At 42.9% G+C, this 20,412-nt stretch overlaps 1 protein-coding gene across 1 annotated transcript in view; it reads right to left on the bottom strand.

Annotated features, from left to right (window-relative positions):
• Positions 1-20,412, bottom strand: part of ADAMTS9 (ADAM metallopeptidase with thrombospondin type 1 motif 9) — a 163,929-nt gene that overhangs the window by 85,177 nt on the left and 58,340 nt on the right. The window contains exons 17-23 of the mRNA XM_080809055.1: positions 13,912-14,078; positions 13,690-13,819; positions 12,933-13,059; positions 9,430-9,640; positions 8,594-8,758; positions 6,124-6,288; positions 2,548-2,667 (exon numbers count right to left, since the gene is read on the bottom strand). Of these exons, the coding sequence (XP_080665181.1) occupies positions 2,548-2,667; positions 6,124-6,288; positions 8,594-8,758; positions 9,430-9,640; positions 12,933-13,059; positions 13,690-13,819; positions 13,912-14,078 (1,085 nt within the window). The remainder of the gene's footprint in view (positions 1-2,547; positions 2,668-6,123; positions 6,289-8,593; positions 8,759-9,429; positions 9,641-12,932; positions 13,060-13,689; positions 13,820-13,911; positions 14,079-20,412) is intronic.

Here is a 20,412-nt window from a genome sequence, read left to right as displayed (position 1 = left end):
GCAAATCACAGGTCCTCTGTCAGCCCCCATGTTTTCATCTATAAAACAGGGCATAATCTGAGTCACTCTGAGTGTGCCCTGATACTTCCTGAATGACGTTTAATACAATAGTTATCTGCCTGTTCAAGTGGAAAGAGACAAAAATGTGGTAAAATAGCACCTAAGTAGGGAAAGAACAGGATATTGTTTTAAAATGATCAACTGTCAATTTTTAACAGCTCTGAAGACCAAATCGTGTTCTCACATTTCAATTAATTTCCTAATCAGAATGTGCTAATCAGGAACTGGTGTTCCAAGTTTCCCTAAAGAGAACTCCCATGGTGCTGATGAAATCTAGATCAAATCCAGATCCAAGGGGGTGTAGTCACTATGCCAATGCCTGGAATAGATAGGACCCTCCTCGATCACTCAGAGGAAATCCCTAAAGTGAACTGAGGTTATCTGCTATAGATAACATTTTCAGATTTATAAATGGGAAAACAGAAATGAGTACTTGCTCACAATTCAGCAAATACTCTTTGAGTAAGTATGTATCTGTTAAATGCCTGAGATGTCCAGGCATGGCGCAAAGTGTGGTGACCTCAGTGCTCAGCCCGGTATCAGGGAGCTTCCAAACCGAAGGGGGAAATTCTATTTCTTGGCTCCAGACCCTGCCTATTCTTCTGCCTATGGTCCAAAGAAAACCACAGGCTACTTTTCCCATAGTGAAGAAATTGTCCATATGCTTCAACTGCGGGAGCTGCCCTATACTCCATCAGATCTTACGGAACAATTCAGAGAGAAATGTGTATTTTGAAGCTCTAAGGGAGTTGCTAAGTCCTCACCTCATGACCGTTTAGATGTAATAGCTAACATTTCACAGGCATTTAGCTTGTGGGTTAGAACATGTCAGTGATGTAAAAAAAAAAAAAAGATGACACAAGTCACAAGTGGTGTTTTATCATTCATCAATGACAACATGAACAACAATGCTGTATTCATTTACTTTTTGACACTCTTTGTCCATTGTTAACAACACACATGGAAATGTGCTCAGAACAGAAGCAGAACATTGGCCAGATGGGGCCCCAGGGCATGAGCTCTGGGCATGGTCAAGGTTCCAATTCTGTCTTTGGCAGTCAGCAAAACTGATTTACAAACCCAAGTCTTCTCCTTACACAGTCTCTTTGCATAAATGATGCTAAAATCTAGACCCATGAAGAGAAAGGTGCTGGTAGTGATTGCCAACTGGGTCTCTTGAGAAAAAAGGTGTATGTGTGTATATTTGTAGAAACGTATTTATATATATACACACACACACACTCACATTACAGGTGCATGTATGTCTATACTGGTATACAGATGTTTGTTTGCCTATCATAAATTTTACTGATATATATGCCACAGAGTTTACATATAACAATAATATATACAATTCTTCCTTTAAAATTCTGTACAGTCAATTGAGTCTCATAGAATACTTTGGCTGATTTTTGTTGGATTCTTGCATCTGTGGCCAAAAAATGGTTGTAATCACTGAATAAGTACAGTTCTGACATGAGTGAGAGTTGATATTTTATGTTGAAGAGTAAGGTGACAGGGAAACAATCAAGATCGATGTCAGAACTCCATTCATCTACCAATGACCTGAGTGACGCCTACGCCGAAGCAGACAATGATTTCCAAATGCCAGAAGGATATTTCCTTCATTTGATATGTTATTTACAACGTGACAGCCCTGGACGCGAGACTCTTTGAGGCATAATGTAGATTCTGCGTAATCTACATTATTATTATTTTCTCCATTACTTTCTTAAGTCTAAAAAAAATAATTTAAATCTAGAATTACAGCATTTGCTGATTTCTGTGGTGTACACACTGCCATAATAGCCGATTTGAAGTTACCAACATGATGACCATGAAGACAGACTTGGGAAGAGATGTGCACTAGCTCACCGTTATTCAGTATTTCCACCTTACAGATACAAATGTTACTGTAAATCACCGCAGGAGCAGAGAATAGCAGAATGGAGTAAAGCAAAGAGAGAGTGACAAGTAAGGCTGGCGTACTTAATCAGCTTTGTTTTGAATACCATCTATTTAAATCATAGGTTTATATTTTCCATTTTTAATAATGCTTCTGTTTAGCAACCAGCTTGCCCAGTTCCTGAGAATTTACCAATGAGCTCTTGTGAGCTGGTGCAGAGCTGCTCCAGCACACGGCTGCTCCAACACATGACACTATCTGCTACGCCCGACATTGAAGTCACTTAAAAAAAATGTCTGAATTCAAGAAAATAGAACCAAACGATCAACAGTTGCTAGCCAATAAAATAATCAGAATCAGACGTACATACACTTCAAAGGACCAGAGAAGAATGATACTGGTACATCAAAATATTTGATTCAAAATGCAGCAGATAGGTACATCTGGACCATTTAGTTATCAGCCGGTGGCTCTACCTACACACTTACATATGAAAGGACTTCAACTGTGGCTGAACCATGGGGAAGGGCCAGCATCTCAGTGCCCAAAGCCAAGCCCTGAGCTGGACAAAGGAGACTTACCTGGGTATCAGTAGGTCTAGTTGCTGCATTGCAGTCATTATCATCTACCACGGACATGTAAGTCCCAATGATGCATTTCACTGCTCTTAGCTGGTATCCTTGTCCACAAGTGACACTGCACTGAGGGAAAGAAATACAACAAAAGGTACGCACATTTCAGCAAATGTTATAAGAAAAAAAAATTTCCATCATAGTGGAACAGAGGGCTGGCACCCAGAGAAATTAAGTAAAAGAGAGCAACCAGCTCTGCACACATTATATTCATCAATATCACTTAGATACTTGGAATTACTTCTACCTCCCACTGGAATTTTATTTGCAGTTCAACTCCTTGACTGTGATTCGATACAACCCTAATTTCAAAACTTACTACAAAGCTACAGTGATCGAAACAAAATAGATTAGAATTGAATCCAGCAATAAACCCATACATCCATGGCCGAATGGTTTCCAACAAATTCTCAGCCATACAATGGGGGAAAGAATAATCTTTTTAATGAATGGTCGTGGCACAAGTGGCTATCTATATGCAAAGGCATGAAGCTGAACTCCTAACTCACACTGTACATAAAAATTAACCCCAAATAGATCAAAGACCTCAACATAAGAGCTGAAACTATAACACTATGAGAGGAAAAGCTTATCTAAAAGCTTTATGAAGTGGAATTTAGTAACGATTTCTTGGATTATGCCACCCCAAGCACAGGCAAAAAGAAAAAATAGACAAGTTGTATTTTATCACAATTTGTGATAAAATCACATCCTCAATGGACACCATGTGCAGAGTGGAAAGGCAACCTACCACAGGATCGGAGAAAATATTTGCAAATCAAATATCTGATAAAGGGTTGAGAACCACAATATACAGAATGGCTATAATGCAACAGCAAAAAGCAAGCTTCATTAAAAAATACGAAAAGAAGCACTGTTAAACTGTATGCTTAAGGAGCACCTGGGTGGCTCAGGAGGTTGAGCTGGCTCTTGATTTTTGCTCGGGTCATGATCTCAAATCGTGATCTTGGGTCGTGGGATCAAGCCCAGTAGGGGGCTCTGCATTCAGTGTGGAATCTGATTGTCCCTCTCCCTCCCTGACTCTCCCTCTGACCCTCTCCCAGCTCTCTCTCTAAAGCGGATAGGTAAAATCTTTTGGGGAAAAAAACAAGCAAAAATAAAAACCAACAAAAACTGTATACTTATAAATGGTTAAGATGGACGGTGCCTGGGTGATTCAGTCGGGTAAGTGTCTGACTCTTGACTTTGGCTCAGGTCATGATCTCCCAGTGGTGAGATCAAGCCCCACGTCAGGCTCTGTGCTCAGTGCAGAGTCTGCATGAAATTCTCTCTCTCCCTCCCTTCTGCCCCTTCCCCAGCTCATGCTCTCTCTTTCTCGCTCTTTCTCAAGAAATAAAATCTTAAAAGAATGGTTAAGATAGTAAATCTGATGTGGTATGTTTTTTGACCATAATTACAATTTTTTAAATGGGCAAATGAAAAGATTCTCAGTCCCATTTGTTATTAGAGAAAATACAAAATCGAAATCATAATGATATACTACTTTACTCCCACTAGGAGAGCCATAATTGAGAAGTGGGGAAATAAAAGCGTTGGCACAGACAGGGAAATCGGAACCCTTGTGTGTTGTTGGTAGGAATGTAAAATGGTGCCGGTTCTGTGGAAAACTGTTAAAAAGTTAAACACAGACTTACCATAGGATCCAGCAATACCACTCCTGGGGATACACCCCAAAAGAATTGAAATCAGGTACTAAAACAAGCATTCATACATGAACATTCATCTCAGCCCCATTCACAACATCCAAAAGGTACAAACAATCCAAATGTCCAGCCAGGTATGGATGGATAAACACATGAGGTACATCAGCATAATGCAACATTACGCAGCCACAGAAAGGACTGAGGCACAGATATGTGTTCCAATTCAGACCCTGGAACATGTATGCTACGTGAAATATATCCAAAGCCAAAGGTCACATATTGTATGATTCCATTTACACAGAATACTGAGAAGTAAATCCATGGAAGTAGAGAACAGACTGTTGGTTGCCAGGGACTATAGGGTTAGGGGAAAATGGGAAGAAATGGCTTTCTGGGTACTTTGGGGTGATGAGAAAGTTCTGAACTAGCCGGGGTGGGGGGGCAGGCAGGTGCACTACATTATGAACATACTAAAAGCCACTGAGCTGATCACACGGAATTGCTTAGTTGTGTGACATGTGTCTTACTTCAAGTAAGAAACAGACTAAATACGCTCCTAATATTAGCCTAAAAATATAAGAAGAAAATCAGATGTATCAATACCAGTAATCTGTGCAGAGTTAAGGAATGGGCTTGGCTTTGTTCTTTTTGCTAAATTATGTTTTGCAAAAAATTTCTCTTCTGGCCATGTATTACTCTTAAATAATATATTAAAAAAACAAAAAACAAAAAACAGTGTGTTCCCCTGAATTGCATGTTCAATAAAAGGAAGAACAAATCTCTGGCTAGGATTGGTCTGGTGTAGACACAGATAAAAAAAAAATAGGCCCATTAGTTCCAAAAGATATTATACTCAAATCTTCATAGTGATTCTGAGCTGGGTTCTCTATTTGTCTTTCTCTCATTCCCTAAGAGTTATACAGATGCAGACAAAAAGGAGGCTGGACTTAGGAGTGTAAGAAATTCTCCCTATTTAGTAGGATCAGACATGATCCGTCCTCTGCCTGTGGGTGGGAGGGTTCCCAAGAGTGTCAGTTTGATAGAAATTTTAAGGGGGTAGTGATAAAGCCACTCCCATTTAGTGCATGCATCCTGGAAACAGACACGCCAGGAGAGTTGCTGCGGCTGGGCAAGGTAGGGGGAGAGTTATTCTTCAAGAGACTGTGAAAGTGACAGCAGACAGCTGCTTTGCTTCTCCTGGGAACTCAGAGTGCGGCTTAAATAGTACCCAGGATGCTTTTGCTTCTATATTAGGAAGGACTTAATTCCCAGAGCAGTGGCTTCTCAAATGGGAGCCTAAGGGAGACGTTCACTCTCTCCTTTAAGAACAGTTCAGGTTAAGACTGTGGGACTTGCAGACAAGGGGACTCGGAAAAGATCCTGGCAAAGTGAGATGATCCTGCCACTTTTGATCAAATAACTTCTGTAGGAAGGGTCTGCCTTATATACGAGAGGCGAGCCCAAAAGTCCCTCCCAAATCCTGGTCCAGATGCCCCGGCTGAAGGCTCTGGACCCCATTCTGTGACGACCCACAGCAGCAACGCTGGAAGACAATACCAGCCAGACACAAGATCTGATGTCAGTTTGTTCCAACACTCCTGAGCTCATCCACAGTTTTCGCCCCAGGGCGAGGACCTGCCTGCGGGTCTGCAAAGGGAACAATTGGCCCCAGGAGGGCAAGCAACAATCCTCAGACCTGGGCAAAATGATTGCAGTTTCTCGTGCTCCATCCGGCCTCACGGCGGTATGGTGCAAGTCCCAAGACCCAGCGATTAAATCCCCACCCCTGGAATGCCCCTCTGCAAGCCCTCTTCAGATAAGAAGGAAAGAATGTAGTTAAGAACTTTATCGTTCAAAATACCTGTCCCCAGGGACCCGCCTGCCAGGACGCACATTCTGGCTGCTGACACGTCTGCATGGAGGCCGGCTTGGTCTCAGGGTCGCAGAGTCGATCACTCAATCGATCTTCACCAAACTGACACCACACCTGGCGGTGCTTATGCCCTTTTCCGCAGGTGACCAGGCACTGTGGTAAAGAGAAGAGCCAATCAGGGGTGTTCCTGAACAACGTGTTGTGGCTCCCGGGGATTACTCACGGATTATCAGGAACACATGTGCTCCCTTCCCACAGCCATTCCTCTCTCTGCTAGCAATCTGTAAATGCATCAAGGCTCATTTTTCTTCCTTCCTTCCTCTCTTTCTTTCCCTCGCTCATTCTGTGTTTATAAAGGCTCTGGGACAGTGTCAAGCCCAGAATGAACTCAGCCTGGCACTCCTCCATGAGACACACGTGTCCCCTGACTTATGACGGGGTTATATCCAGGTAAACCTGCTGCAAACTCAAAATATCCTAAGTCAAAAAATGCACTTACTACCTCTCACCAACCCCACTTCTGAGTAGAGGCCAGGCCGCCTGACACGTGGACAGAACACTCACGTTAGCCTACGGTGGGGCCAAGTCGTCCAACACGAAGCCTAGTTTATAATAAAGTGTTGAACATCTCATGCAATTTCCTGGATTCTGTACTGAAACTGAGAAGCAGAGCTGTTGTGCGGACACAGGATGATTGACCCTCATGTGATTTCCACCACACAGCGGACTGGGAGCTGCCGCCGCCCAGCACCGTAAGCGAGTGTGTACCACCCATTGCCAGCACGGGAAAGGATCCAGATTTGAAACTCCAAGTACAGTGTCTACTAAATGTGTATTGCTTTCACATCACCATAAAGTACAAAAATTGTTAAGTTGAACCATTGTAAGTCGGGGAGAGTCTGTATCATAAAACAACATTCTGTAATTTTCTAGCGCAGGAGTTAAGTATGGGGAATTTATGAGTCAGAACAATGCAGGTTTTAATCATACTACAACCAGCTATAGGTACTAAGTCAAGTGATGGTTCTGTACTTCCGTCTCTTCTCTACTTTCTCATCTCTACAAAGGGATAACGATAATTCCTACTGCAAAGGACTGTGAAGACCGAGTGAAAAAAAATCTAAGTAACGTACTTAGCACATGTTCATTTAATAGATGTTAAATACCATCATCATCATTACCCACGCGCATTGTGGAAAATTTGAAAAATATAGAAATGTGTAAAAGAGAAAGCTGTAATAAACCAAAAAATTCCGACTACCTAGGGATCCTCATAATTATTTTGCTGCTTTCTTCCCAGTTTTTCAGGCTAAGGAATGCTGGATTACCCGGCATATATAGTTTGACGTCTCCCCCAACCTCCATTTTAGCAAGTCTTCTTGCAAAAAAGGTTAATTGATCTGAAATGATACCTTAGCTATTCTTAGCCATCTAGGTAGAACTCTAGCCCACTACCTTCTTTCACCTTTTTTTAAAACCAAACACTAGCTTTGACGCTAAGGCAGCTTGTTAACAGAACAAAACCAATAGGTGTGTCGTTCACTTGTGCGGGAATCAGACACTGTTACTCACAGGTACTTGCTTGCCTACCATTTCAGGGGCATTAATAATACCTTTTTAAGATTCGTATTGTATTTGCTGTTGAAAGTAAACAGTTAACACTGTGCCTACATGGTCGAGATAAGCAAATGGGCACGGACGCTGTAGGAGAGAAACGAACACCTCTTTCCCCGCATTCCTGACTTGGCCCATAAGTCAGGGACCTTCTGTTCCCCTTGCACTTGTCCCCGTGAGGGAAGGCTGAGGGAGTCGCCTGCGTGGTGTGAATCTCACTGCGCTGGGTTAATAGTGACAGCTAACGCTGCACCGTCAAAGCCAGAAAGAGGCTTCGGCTTTCCTCTCTTGCTGTCACCTATGCTAAGCAATGAGGGTTTGCCTTAGGCTTCATCAGGTCAGGCAGGAGAGAGGCTAAAGTCTGGAACACTCCAGTAGTCCTTTCTTTTCTAAGGTTTCCATTAGCAACGGGATGGGTAAGTCAGACAGGCCACTTACTGGGGTCTAATTCTCTTATTTTGCAGACGAGAAAATAGGAAACCTCTTTTTTACCTTTAGCTTCAGTTCTAAGCCAGCACCCCTTTTTAATTAATAAAGCCCTTATTTTCCTTTACAGTGACTTAGCGGGGGCTCAAAGAGGAGGAAAGGGGAGAGATAGGAACTTCAAAAATCACCAACAGAAGCTATCAGAGTGGATGATCCAGCCAAACCCACCGTGCCCCTGGGGTCACGGTGGGCCAGTCACACCCCACACAGCACTCCTGGGCCGATTGAGGACTTCCGTTGCTTCATTGAGGGGAGGGGGGATGAGCGAACAGCAGGTGTAGACTTGAGGAGAGCTGGAGAGACTCAGAATTAGGGTAACAGAGTAGACCTAGGGGAAATAAGAGCCCTCTTATCTCACCTCTGACCAGTCTGCTGTTTCCCACCGCGGACAAGGGAACTCACTGCATCTCTGAACAGTGACTTTCTCTTGATGTGAGCATTTGCTGTCATCCAGGACATCATTGCGGGTGTTGACACAAATAGCCCTTCTCCTCTGGCTTCCACCATCACAGCTTTTCGAACACTGGAAGGAAAATACGCTACATGAAACTATTCTAAGTTTCTCCCCCAGCACAGTTGGGGTCCTGGCTATGCCGCCTTGTCTCTTTCAGCCCTTAAGAAACAACCACCCAGGGGCGCCTGGGTGGCTCAGTGGGTTAAGCCTCTGTCTTCAGCTCAGGTCACAATCTTAGGGTCCTGGGATCGAGCCCCACATCGGGCTCTCTGCTCAGCAGGGAGCCTGCTTCCCCCTCTCTCTCTGCCTGCCTCTCTGCCTACTTGTGATCTCTCTTTCTGTCAAATAAATAAATAAAATCTTAAAAAAAAAAAACAACAACCATCCAACCGATCTAATTCTAGCTGTGATTTGGGGAGTATCTGTTCATGTTATCCATTTATCCACCAGGTTTATATTACAGTCAACGTTAGTGAATCAGCATAAGAAAATAAAACTTGGAATGGCCTGTGGGGTATGGAGAAAGGGATTAGAGGAGTTGTTCCACCACTCTCAATTTTCCACACACCATGTTCAGTGTCATATGATCAGACATTACAAATAGATTACGGTACTCTTTTGCAGAATGAGGTCAAGCATTGTAAATCAATCACAGAACTAATCAGTTCATCGATTAGCCACCATCAACCAATCAGACTCAGCATCCAAGAAGAAGACTCACTGAATGAGAACCAACTTACTTCAGTCCATGCAGAATAGCGCCAGCCACCCGTGTTACATTCTCCTGAGCATTTTTCCTGGTTGCTTGGTTTGGAGTGACCACTGCAAAAACTGTCATCAACCTTCTCGGTCTTCCCATCCAGCCTGCTGTATTTGGCACAGTAGATGTCTAACGTGCGGTACCCCAAGCCACACTGGGCACTACATTCACTCCGGCTGGCAATGTGCCACCTACGCACAGTGGGGAGAAACCAACATTTCCATTAAATATGTATGTCCTATCTATATTCAACTGGTAGAAGAATGGAGTTCCTTTTTCTTCTTTAACTCAAACACCACAAAACCCAAAGCTACAGTCAGTTACTGGAATCCAATTTAAAACCAACATATCCATGTATTTTTCATGGCTGTCAATGCACATGGACGTCACAGAGGGCTAGTCAGAGGTTTTATCTTTGTGAAGATTCTCCCTTGATACGTTCCATCTGAAATTCAAGCAACCCCAAAGAAGAAAACATTGGAATTCAACAGAGCAAAAAAAAAAAAAGCAATTTTCTATTTAAAAGGTTCACGGAACTCGGCATTTCATTTCTCAAGAAGGCTGCATCTGATAGAGACCCGCCACTGGAAACGTTCCTTAGACAACTTCCTTTATATGGGCTGTACTAAAATGTGTTCAGTGGCTATCCTGTAACTTCATAAAGGAATGGATAATTGAACTGTAACTGTGAATTTCAAGTGTGCCAAACTCTGTGAATAAAGACTGAGTTCCTTCTAAACATGGACCACAGTCTATATAGTTTGATTAGACCATTATTTTTTAAAGATTCAATTTTCTTTTTAGAGCAGTTTTAGGTTCATGCCAAAACTGAGAGGGAGGTACAGAGACTTCCCATATGCCCCGGTCCCCATACCTGCACAGCCTTCCCATTATCAGCATCTCCCCACAAAGTGGGCACATGCTTAAAAATTGACATATTCTTTTAATGCCCCCCAAATACGGGCAGTGCTCAAATTAAAACACAAAAATTTAAAACTGAATAGAAGAGTATAAATAAATGAGCTCAAAATGTAGGTTGTTGATTCAATTTAACAATCCAAAGAGGATAATTTCTTCATAATCTTCATTTGAATTAACTCCTATTAACTGTCTACTTCTCAGAAATTGGGTAGTTTGCCAAATACAAATGCCCTAAGAATTCTTCCATTCACACCTGTCCAGGGGCAGGACTGGGAAACATTGAGGAGTACTGGCCACAGGCTTATCTTGGAGTTCCTCACAGATGCTTAAAAGTAGGTCAGAGTTGACCAACTTTTACGTTGGGCACACAAAGTGCGCTACCGCGATTTTCTGTTAGAGTGACACAGTATTTTGGGATTTTGTTCTAACCAGAACATGCTAAATGAAGGACTGTAAAACAATGCTTTATCTCATCCTGTCAAATTTAATCTGGGCAAACTCTCACTTCCCTGAGGAAGTGAGGTAAAAATGTGGTCCAATTCAACAGAAGCATCTGGAACTTTCATCTGCTCTTTGATTTTTGGCTACCTTCTCTTTGCCTTCATCACCATTTTCTCATGGAAAGCTAATCCATCCTGGGTGAGGGAGGCAGGAGTCCTGCCCCCACAAGAAAACACACCAGCAGATCAAGTGGAAAAGGGTCTCCCTGAGAGTCACACCATCTTTAGAATTTGAGCAGAGAACCTGGAAGAGTCTGGAAATGTCACAGCGTTGCCTTAGAAAAGTTCTCCTCAAAATGCTATTATCGTCTGCTTCGTAGTCTCTCCCCGGAAGGTGGTCTTAACTTCAGTGTTTTGAATTCGTTTAGTTCCTTTCATGTGATGATGCATTTTATTAGTATATTTCAGAGAAGCAAATTATTTGTGATAAGTGGAAACAAAAAATGTACATGCCTCTGTGGGTGTGTGGGGCATTGTGGGAGTAAATAATACTAGGAATAAATTTGGGAACTAGGATTTAAGCAGGTTTCTGTATTTCAGAATTTCTCTGGGCCTTCCAAATGTTAATCAACATGATGCATGTCTACACAGCAGAGGAGAGAGTTGGTAAGGCTTCTTGAACATACTGGCTTACCACGAATCGTCTCGTGGAACTAGCATTCCACAGACACGCTTTGGGAAAATTATTTAGAGTTCTACACATCAGTAACAGTCCTCTCTCCAGTCTTTCAGCATTGTTCATGGCTATTTAGCAGCAATTAGTATGAACCACAATGACAGTGACTGTCAGGTTTTTTGTGACTAATATAGTTCGGCAATTAGATAACTAATTATTTTTCTGAAAAGGCCTTAACTCTAATTTAACTAAATTAACTCAATTGGCTGAAGCAATGGGCTTATAAGTATATTACTTACCTATAACAAAAATTAAAACTGCATAGTGTAAATGTCTGCCTTTTAAACGTCTTGGGTTTTTTCTTTCTACAATGACTTATCAATGCTTTGTAACAAACCCATGAACAAACAGGTCAGTGACACTGTGTAGACATGAAGTACAGTGGGGGTGCAAAGAGCCTGGGCTTTGAAGTCAAAGCCATCACGTCAGGTCTGGCAAAGATGTGGCATTTGTGCCATGTCTCCCCCACCTACTCGCACGACAGACATTACTAATTGATCCCAGCACTCCTATTTTCTCTTGGAGCCTAGAGAGGGCCTTATAATCTTTACTCTAGCACTACAGGCTGTCAATATCATTGGCTAAGATTTGGCATTGTGAAGAAAAAGCTGCGAAAAGCTTAAGAATTCACTTTGCCACTTACAAATGGTAAGATCCTCACAATTTCCCACACCATTCTACACTGCTAATTTCTCTTCTGTAAAAGGAGAATTAAAGCCTCAACTCATGTTACCTGCCTTTAACTGTCATTCAGAGTATACAAAGCAATGCCCAGGCTATTTAATATTCAAACATGACACAGTCAACCTTGCAGGTAGATGGGAAAGATTTAGAATTCTGTACCCACTCACTATTTCTTATCTCAGATTTAATCTTAAACACAGAGTATTTTCCATATCTAGACATCTGCATGAAGATTTTCTTCTAGTTCCTTCCATGACTTTACACTAGTGCATTGCAACTTTCATATGCATGAGATTTCTTCTACTGGGTGATATACAGTCTGGGTGTATAGGGAACAACATACGGGTACTCTGAGAGATGACATTTCCCTGTTTTCTGTTGACATTCATACCAAACATTTACATAAGATACGACTCAATCATAACAATGCCTAGCACTGAGTTGTGAGGGTGAAATGAGAACTTCTCTTGGCAAATGCTATACTCTATTAGCTATTTTTAATTCTTAGGAGAAGAACAAGAAATCTGCAGACATATGTCTTGGATAATTGGTTTCAGAGGGATGGAAACTTGGCTGAAGCTTATTTCACAGAAACACAAGGAAGGGGAACTAAGGACCACTATCTATCTCCTCCTTCTGTTCCTGCCTCCTCCAACACCCTCACAGCTCACAGTAAAGACCACGAACAAACACCGGCCTCACCTCAGGTCACAGTCGGTGCCGCAAGGTTCGGTAATGGGCGCTGGCTGGGGCAGCCGGTCACATCTTTGATCAGAAACCGTAAGCTGATCAGATTCCCGGGTGCAAACAGGTTTTCGCTTCCTCTCCCCTAGGCAAGGAGGAAAAAAAAACTTAGTCAGAGAAAATAACCTATTCCAGAAACTATTTAGACCAGGGGACTAGCAAACATTTTCTGTAGTGGGTTAAATAGTAAATATTTTTGGTTTTGTGGGCCATATGATCTCTGTCACAACTATTCAACCCTACCATTATTGGGCAAAAGCAGATGCTCATAAATAATATGTAAAAATGGTGTAACTGTGTTTCAATAAAACTTTATTTATAAAAGCCAAAGAGCAAGCTGGATTTGGTCCACTGGCTATAGTCTGCTGACCCCTAATTTAGATAAAAGGAAATGAGATAAATCATATATAATATGACTACTAAGTCTGTGTCTCTGGAAAATGAAAGTAGCAGAGCTGATTTTGCTTGGGTTCAGACATGTATATGAATCTTGCAGGGAGAGGAAACCCAACATATCCTGAATCCCTTAAAAAGTTCAACTTGGCCCCCCAAAATAACCAGAAAGATGCAGAGAAATGAGATCAGAGAATTCATGCAGATAAAAAGTTTTATAGATTACATGCACTTGGCTGCTGCCAAAGACAAATCAATAAGAAGAATTTAAAAAAAAAAATCAAAACCTCAAATCCCCAAAACTCCACTGAAAAGTTGATACCTTGGCAGGGTTTGCTGCAGGCTTGCCAGGGCCCATAACTGTTCCAGTAAAACTGCTGGGGCTTGTCTTCAATTGGAATATTGAAAGAATAGCGCACGTCAGGGTTGTATAACTTTCCCACCGATAACACCTGGAATGAGCAGACAAAATGGAGAAGATGTTTGCAGGTCCGGTGACACTACATGGAAAGAAAGGGTTATGGGCTCATGGTCAAGTTTTTACCTGAAGCAAAAGTTCTTGTTCAATGCGGTCTGTGGAGTTAATCCTTTCCACTACATTGTCAGACCCGCTGTACTCTATCACAGCGTTCCCGATGCGGATTTCCCTTTTGGACATTGTGACAACAAAGTCTCCATTGAGCAAGAATTCGCCTTTACTGCTTGATAAAGCTGTAGATGAGAAAAGATAATTCACTGATTTGCTGCCAGTGACTTGCTGTCTGAAATACAAAAGAGCATTCTGAAAGGCAAAGAATATCTAGTTTTCCGTCAGACAGGATGGACCCAAATGCTAGTTTTGCCACTTGCCAGCTATGAGGCCTTGGGAACTCACTTTCCCTCTCCCCATCTCCATTTCCTCATCTTTAAAATGGAGATAGAAACACCCACCCTTGTAATTCTATTACTGAAATAAAAGGGTTCTAATTAGTGTGGGGTTTGATACACAAGCCCAACATCACAGCCTTACAGATACAAACAGAGGCCTTATGATTTGAAAATATGTACTAATGAACTAAACATTTACAAAATTAATTCCCATGCAAATATCCCCATTTTTTGTTAGCATTAGTTGAGCCTGTAGAATCTTTGTTAGTCTTCCTCGACAGATACTGGAATCTGAAAATCCATGGCCGACATGATGCTTCAATGTCACTCTTTTAGTGAGGCCTAGTGTAGCAGCCAGCCTCCAAGATGGCCCCAATGGTCTTTGCCTCTTGATATTCACACCCTGTGTTGTCCTCTCTCACATGGAATTACGCTGAGTAATTCACTAGGATTTGAATGTGACTTTGAAGGTCAGGTCTCAGGCACTGTGGCTCTACCTTGCTCTTTCTCTGGCTTTGGGAGAAGCCAGCTGAGCTGCCATGTTGTGAGGCAACCCAAGCAGCCCTCGCTGAGAGGCCTCCTGTGAAGAAATAAAAGCTTCTGCCAATAGCATCTGAATGAGGCATTTGGGAAGTGGATCTGCCCACCCCACTCAAGCTTTTAGATGTGATCATAGCCCTAAATGAATTTTTTAAAAAGATTTTATTTATTTATTTGAGGGAGAGGGAGAGCATAAGAGGGGAAAAGGTCAGAGGGAGAAGCAGACTCCCCATGGAGATGGGAGCCCGATGCGGGACTCGATCTCAGGAGTCTAGGATCATGACCTGAGCCGAAGGCAGTGGCTTAACCAACTGAGCCACCCAGGTGCCCCTCTAAATGAAGTCTTAACTGCCACCTCATGAGAGACCTCAAACCAGAAACACCCAGTTACACTGTTTTCAATCTGACATACAGAGACTGGAATATAGTACATATTTGTTATTCTAAGCCACTATGTCTTGAGACAATTTGTTATATAGTAAAAGATAATTAATATATCTTCCCAGACCATTCCTTTAAAACTGAAACCCCCTCCCACTACCAGCACAGATTCCATACTTGCCATCCCATTTCCTACCTTAATATTCCTCCATAACACTTTGTCTACGCTCTCTCTCCCCAACAAAGAATGTAAGCCCCATCCGCATGGGGCAAGGATTCTTGGACTCTTTTATTCACTTCTATATCTCAGCTTCAAAAAGAGCCCATCATACATGATCAATAAACTTTTTTTTTTTTTTTTAGAAAAATGAATGATTACCACAGATCTTGAAAAAGATGAAACAATCAGAAAAGATGAAAAAGTCATGTTAGAAAAGTCCTGGAGTCAAGCACCAAAATACTGGCCAACTGAGAACTTGATGAAATTAGACCAGTTACAAGCTTACAAAAAGTAAATAAAATGGACAGAGAAGCTATAATCAGAAGAAATGATTTATTTATCTAAGTGTCAAGGGAGACTATTAAGTAAGTAAATAAAGCCCCAGAAAGCTTTTACAAAAATGACTCCTTTTAGGTTTTACTGTTAAATCCAAACTTTAAGCAAAGAATGCACTACTCTGCTATCACATAATTTAACCAGAAAACTTAGATAAGAGTATTTATCAACTGATTTATCCTATAATCTAAAAACACATGCATGGTTGGCATGAAAACATAATTTTGTTTACTATAAGAAAAAAAACAATCTATTTTCATGCTTTTTGATCAATTTCTCCAGATAAAATCCCACTCCTATCTTATCCCCCTAGTATTTATTATAAAATTTGGGCTTCTTGTGAGTACCACTTAGTTTTGTTTTGTTTTGTTTTCAGCTCTACCACTCCTTGAATAATGAATCCTCCTGTGCACTGGGCTTGACATGGACAAGAACTCAATAAATCAGAGCTATTAAACAAACATTTGGGCCCTGAACGAAGTATCAGAGAAAGGCTCTCTTACCTTTTTTAAGTTGTGCACAATTAGCAAATCTCAGTGGGGAGAGAACCCTGAAACGCACAGGCCACGGATTTAAGTGAACAGAAGGAATGAGGAAACGTAACTCGGGGGGCAAAAAGGTGTCATCCCAGGTGCCAACGTCAACCAACCGGTCTGCTTGAGAACCTACGCAGAGCGTGAATCATTGGCAGCATCATGTCTTAGCATCATGTCAATGACATTGGTCTCGGTTGCGGGATGGGGAGCGAAGATGACTGAGGTGTGTTCCAGACCCTAACCTGTCTTTCACTGATGCAGGTGATATCTGGTCTCTCACCAGGCAGGCCGGAAGAGGTTTAGAGGATTTAGGGAAAGTCGGTATTGCACCGTCATGCGGAAATGAGTGAGGGCTGAGATGAAGTTCTGAATGCTCTTGGTGGCTCAGTAGCAGCAGGGTCCTCGTTTTCTTGGACGTGGCAACCCCACAGAGCTCACTCATTTGGTCACATGCTGATGGAAGTACTACTCTTTCTAGGATCGGTAGTTAGCGCATGAATTCTGTCCCTAACCCAGCACTGCGTTTGTACCCACTCATATAAGCCCCATCCTGGTCCTGAGGGAAGAATGAGATGCCTTCAATCGAAATGGTTGGGAAGAATGTGGTAAGAGGGAAAAAGCTTTTAAAAACACAAACCCTCCAAAATCTTGGCTGCTTCTTCATAACTCAAAATCGTTTGATAGCCGCCCCCCCCCCCATACAACTATACCTATACAACTGGCTTCAAACTCCTTAGCGTAATCTTCCCGCACTCGCCATTCACTCCCACCAACAAACCTCACTTCCCAGTCATTACATCCCCATATCCGCCATACCTTTTTCCACACCGAGGCAGGAAAGTGAAGTGGTTAAGGGTGTAGGGTCTGAAGTCAGACCAACAACGATTCCAACTCTTCCCACTTTCTGACAAGTTTACGTGACCTGGGGTAAGTTACGGAACCTCTCTCAGCCTCAGTTCCTTCCTCTGGATGATGAGTTTCTCCCTGGGTCCTTACGGACATTAAACAAGACGTTGCTGGCAGCTCGGAATTCTTCCTATGCACTGTCTCCTTACCACACCTTCACAGTTGCCTCATTTAGGGATGACAAGAGCACGACTTAAATGTTATTAAAATACTCTCTCAAGGCCAGGTGACTTCCAGTCACGGCAAGTCTGTCTCCAGAGCCTGTTAACGACTAAAATTTTCTAAGAATGAGGTCAACAAGTACCTGTTCCATGAATGAATTCATGCATGCTTTCTCTTATGTACAAATTGAAGGCAGATTCATTGAGCTCAAGATGTTTAACAGTTTAAGTCGTTCGTCTTCCTCAACTACGTGAGCCTCTTTAGGAAAGCGGCCACTTAAAAATGCATTTTTGTAACCCCAAGAAAGATCCTGGCCCATAGTAGGTGCTCAATCAATGACACCGAAAGAGGGAGTGACTGATTGGGCCTGACATTTATGACGAGGAGACCAGAGCGCTTCCAGCCGAATAACTGTTTCGCTGTCAGCGTAAAGCTCTGACAACCTCGTCTCCCCTACGGCCGCTGTAGTGTGAGACCCACCAGCCATGCGAGAGGCCGGACTTTCAATGGGTCACTGGTTGGAGGGGAGGTTGTTTCCGAGGCCCCTCAGACATCCTGAGGCTGCCTCCTAATGTGGGTCACTCACATGGTGACCGCCGGACATGCTGCCGACACAATCATCCAGTTCTTTCAAGTGAGGTCGCATGCTAGCTACCCAGCTGACGTCTCACCAAAATGGGGGAAATGAGATGTCACAAGACCTGCTCTGTAAATCACAGGATAATCCAGTTTTGTGCTCATTCAAAGAGCAGTCGTCTGCTGTAGGTTAATTCTGGGGCTCCTTCCCCACCTCTCCTGGCTTCCTCTCGAACTTATGCCCACTGGGGCGTCTCACCCTTCTCTGCATGCTCCCTCTCCCGGTAGATGGTGGGGAGGGAAGGAGAAAGGAATGGTCAGAGGAAATGAATTTCGTGATTTATCCCAAACTGAACTGACTCCTGTCCTCCCGCTGCCACAATTAATCAAGAGCTACGTGCACTGGAGACAAAGAAGTATCACAGAAATGGATCTTTTTTTTTCTCCTCAACCGCGAACATGGTGGCTCTGGGTGCGACTTGGCTTTAACCCGACAGGAGGGAGCGGCCTGTGTGAAACGACGGCCTTTGACAGGGAGGCTTTCTGCTTCGGTACCTTGTGAAACAAATAGTTTCCTGCAAACGACCGTCTACTGCCCAACCTTCCACTAATGCGATTAGGGGAGCTAATTTCCTGGGTTGGTTTCCCCCCCATTTCACCCATCAGAGCTGGGTTTCTACAACAGCCCTCCCTCCTGGAAATTCCTCCCTCACCAGCACCTGTGGAAAGAGTGTGGCTTGACTGGCCTTTAAAAAAAAACGGGAGGGATAAGGATGAAGGTGCCTTAGCAACAGAACGGCTGTGGGTGTGAAAACCTTCTTAGAGCATTTTCGGCCGCTCCTTCAAGCCAAGAGTAAATGTTTACGCACCTCGGATTTGATGATGTCATGTTCTTCCTCACTCGTTAAGAAGCCAGTGTAAGGTTCAAAGGCCCTGAGGTCTTGACCTTCACACTCAGTGAACTGTGACTGGCCATCTATGCTTGCCCACTCTGCATTTGTTTCCAGAGACTTGTTCTTTTGCCAACAGGTGACTTTACCATAATATTCCACTAAAGGGCCATGACTGCCCCAGACTCCCTCTCCCAGATGACAAATCTTTAATTTTTCTTTCAATCTTGACAAAGAGATTAAGAAACCTCCTGTGAGGAATAAAAGGTTATCAGGAGGCCCTGCCTAATTCAGGTACCTCGCCTGGTTGATGAAGTTAATTGAACTGAGGCCACTACTTGAAAAGAGATTTTTCCAAGAAGGGGCAGAAGAGAGAAGCATCCCTCTCCCTTTCAAGAAGAAAGAAGCAGGTCAACATGGCTTTTGGCTTCCAGGAAATTAATTAATAAAGGAGGTTGCATGCAATGCTGCTGGATTTAATTAGGAAGCAGTAAGGCCACAGCAGCAGCCACATGTTTAAATTTATAAGCCAGTGCACGCAGAAAAACGCCTGACCCGTTTTGCTCAGTGGTGGAATGGGAAATGTGGGAGTCCCAAAAAGTAATTTTGAAAAGGGCCCTCAAGAACTCCATTAATTCTTTTACAAAGTCACCACCCATTTGGATATTTAGGGTAGGGAAAATCTGATCCAGCTACTGAGTAAATGATTCCAAGTAGGATTCTGTGGCCTTTCAAAGAAAGGACTATTCTGTATATTTCCATGGTAATCCAATCCCCATTAAGGACATAGTAAATCCTCAGTAAAGAGAACATGAGCAGTGACTATTCAACAGGTGAGCAATTATTTACTTAGCGCATATACGTGTAGGCTTTATATCAAGAGCTAACGATATAAAGACATAGCCTCTGACCTTAAGACAATGGGGCGCCTGGGTGGCTCAGTCGGTTAAGCATCTGTCTTTGGCTCAGGTCATGATCTCGGGGTCCTGGAATGGAGCCCCTCATTGGGTTCCTTGCTCAGTGGAGAGCCTGCTTCTGCCTCTCCTTCTGCTCCTCCCCTCCACTTGTGCACTCTCTCTCTCTCTCAAATAAATAAAATCTTAAAAAAAAAAAAAGACACTAGTGGCCACATGGATAAATAAGGAACAAACTGTCTCATCTCAGTTCACAGCAGCCCCATCTTCTTAGGGGCTCAGGTAGAAATCTTGGAGTCACCCCTGACTTCTTCCTTTCTCTCACATACCATATTCAATCTATCAACAAATCACGATGACCCAACCCTCAAAAAATACCCAGATTTTGACCATGTACTGTCACCTCCACTGCCCCTACTTGGGACTAAGCCACCAGCCTCTTTCCCATGGATTACTGCAATAATTTCTAACCAGTCCTCCTGCATCTACTCTGCGCCCTTCTTCCATCTAACAGCCAAAGTGCTCCTTTGAAAATACAAATGCGATGATATCCTATCATTCCTCGGCTCAAAATCTTCAATAGCTCCCCTTGTCTCCCAGAGACAAGCAAGTCTTTTCAACGCTTCTATGGCCCTATGTGATCTACTCCTAATGCATGACCAGCCTCGTCTAGAACTCTCCTCTGTGCTGATGTAGCTGCAGCCACACGGGCCTCCC

The sequence above is a fragment of the Martes martes genome (assembly GCF_963455335.1).
Source record: "Martes martes genome assembly, chromosome: 1".
NCBI classification, from domain to species: Eukaryota; Metazoa; Chordata; class Mammalia; order Carnivora; family Mustelidae; genus Martes; species Martes martes.
The sequence above is the reverse complement of the archived record's forward strand: the minus strand, read 5'-3'. Positions and strand labels throughout refer to the sequence as shown.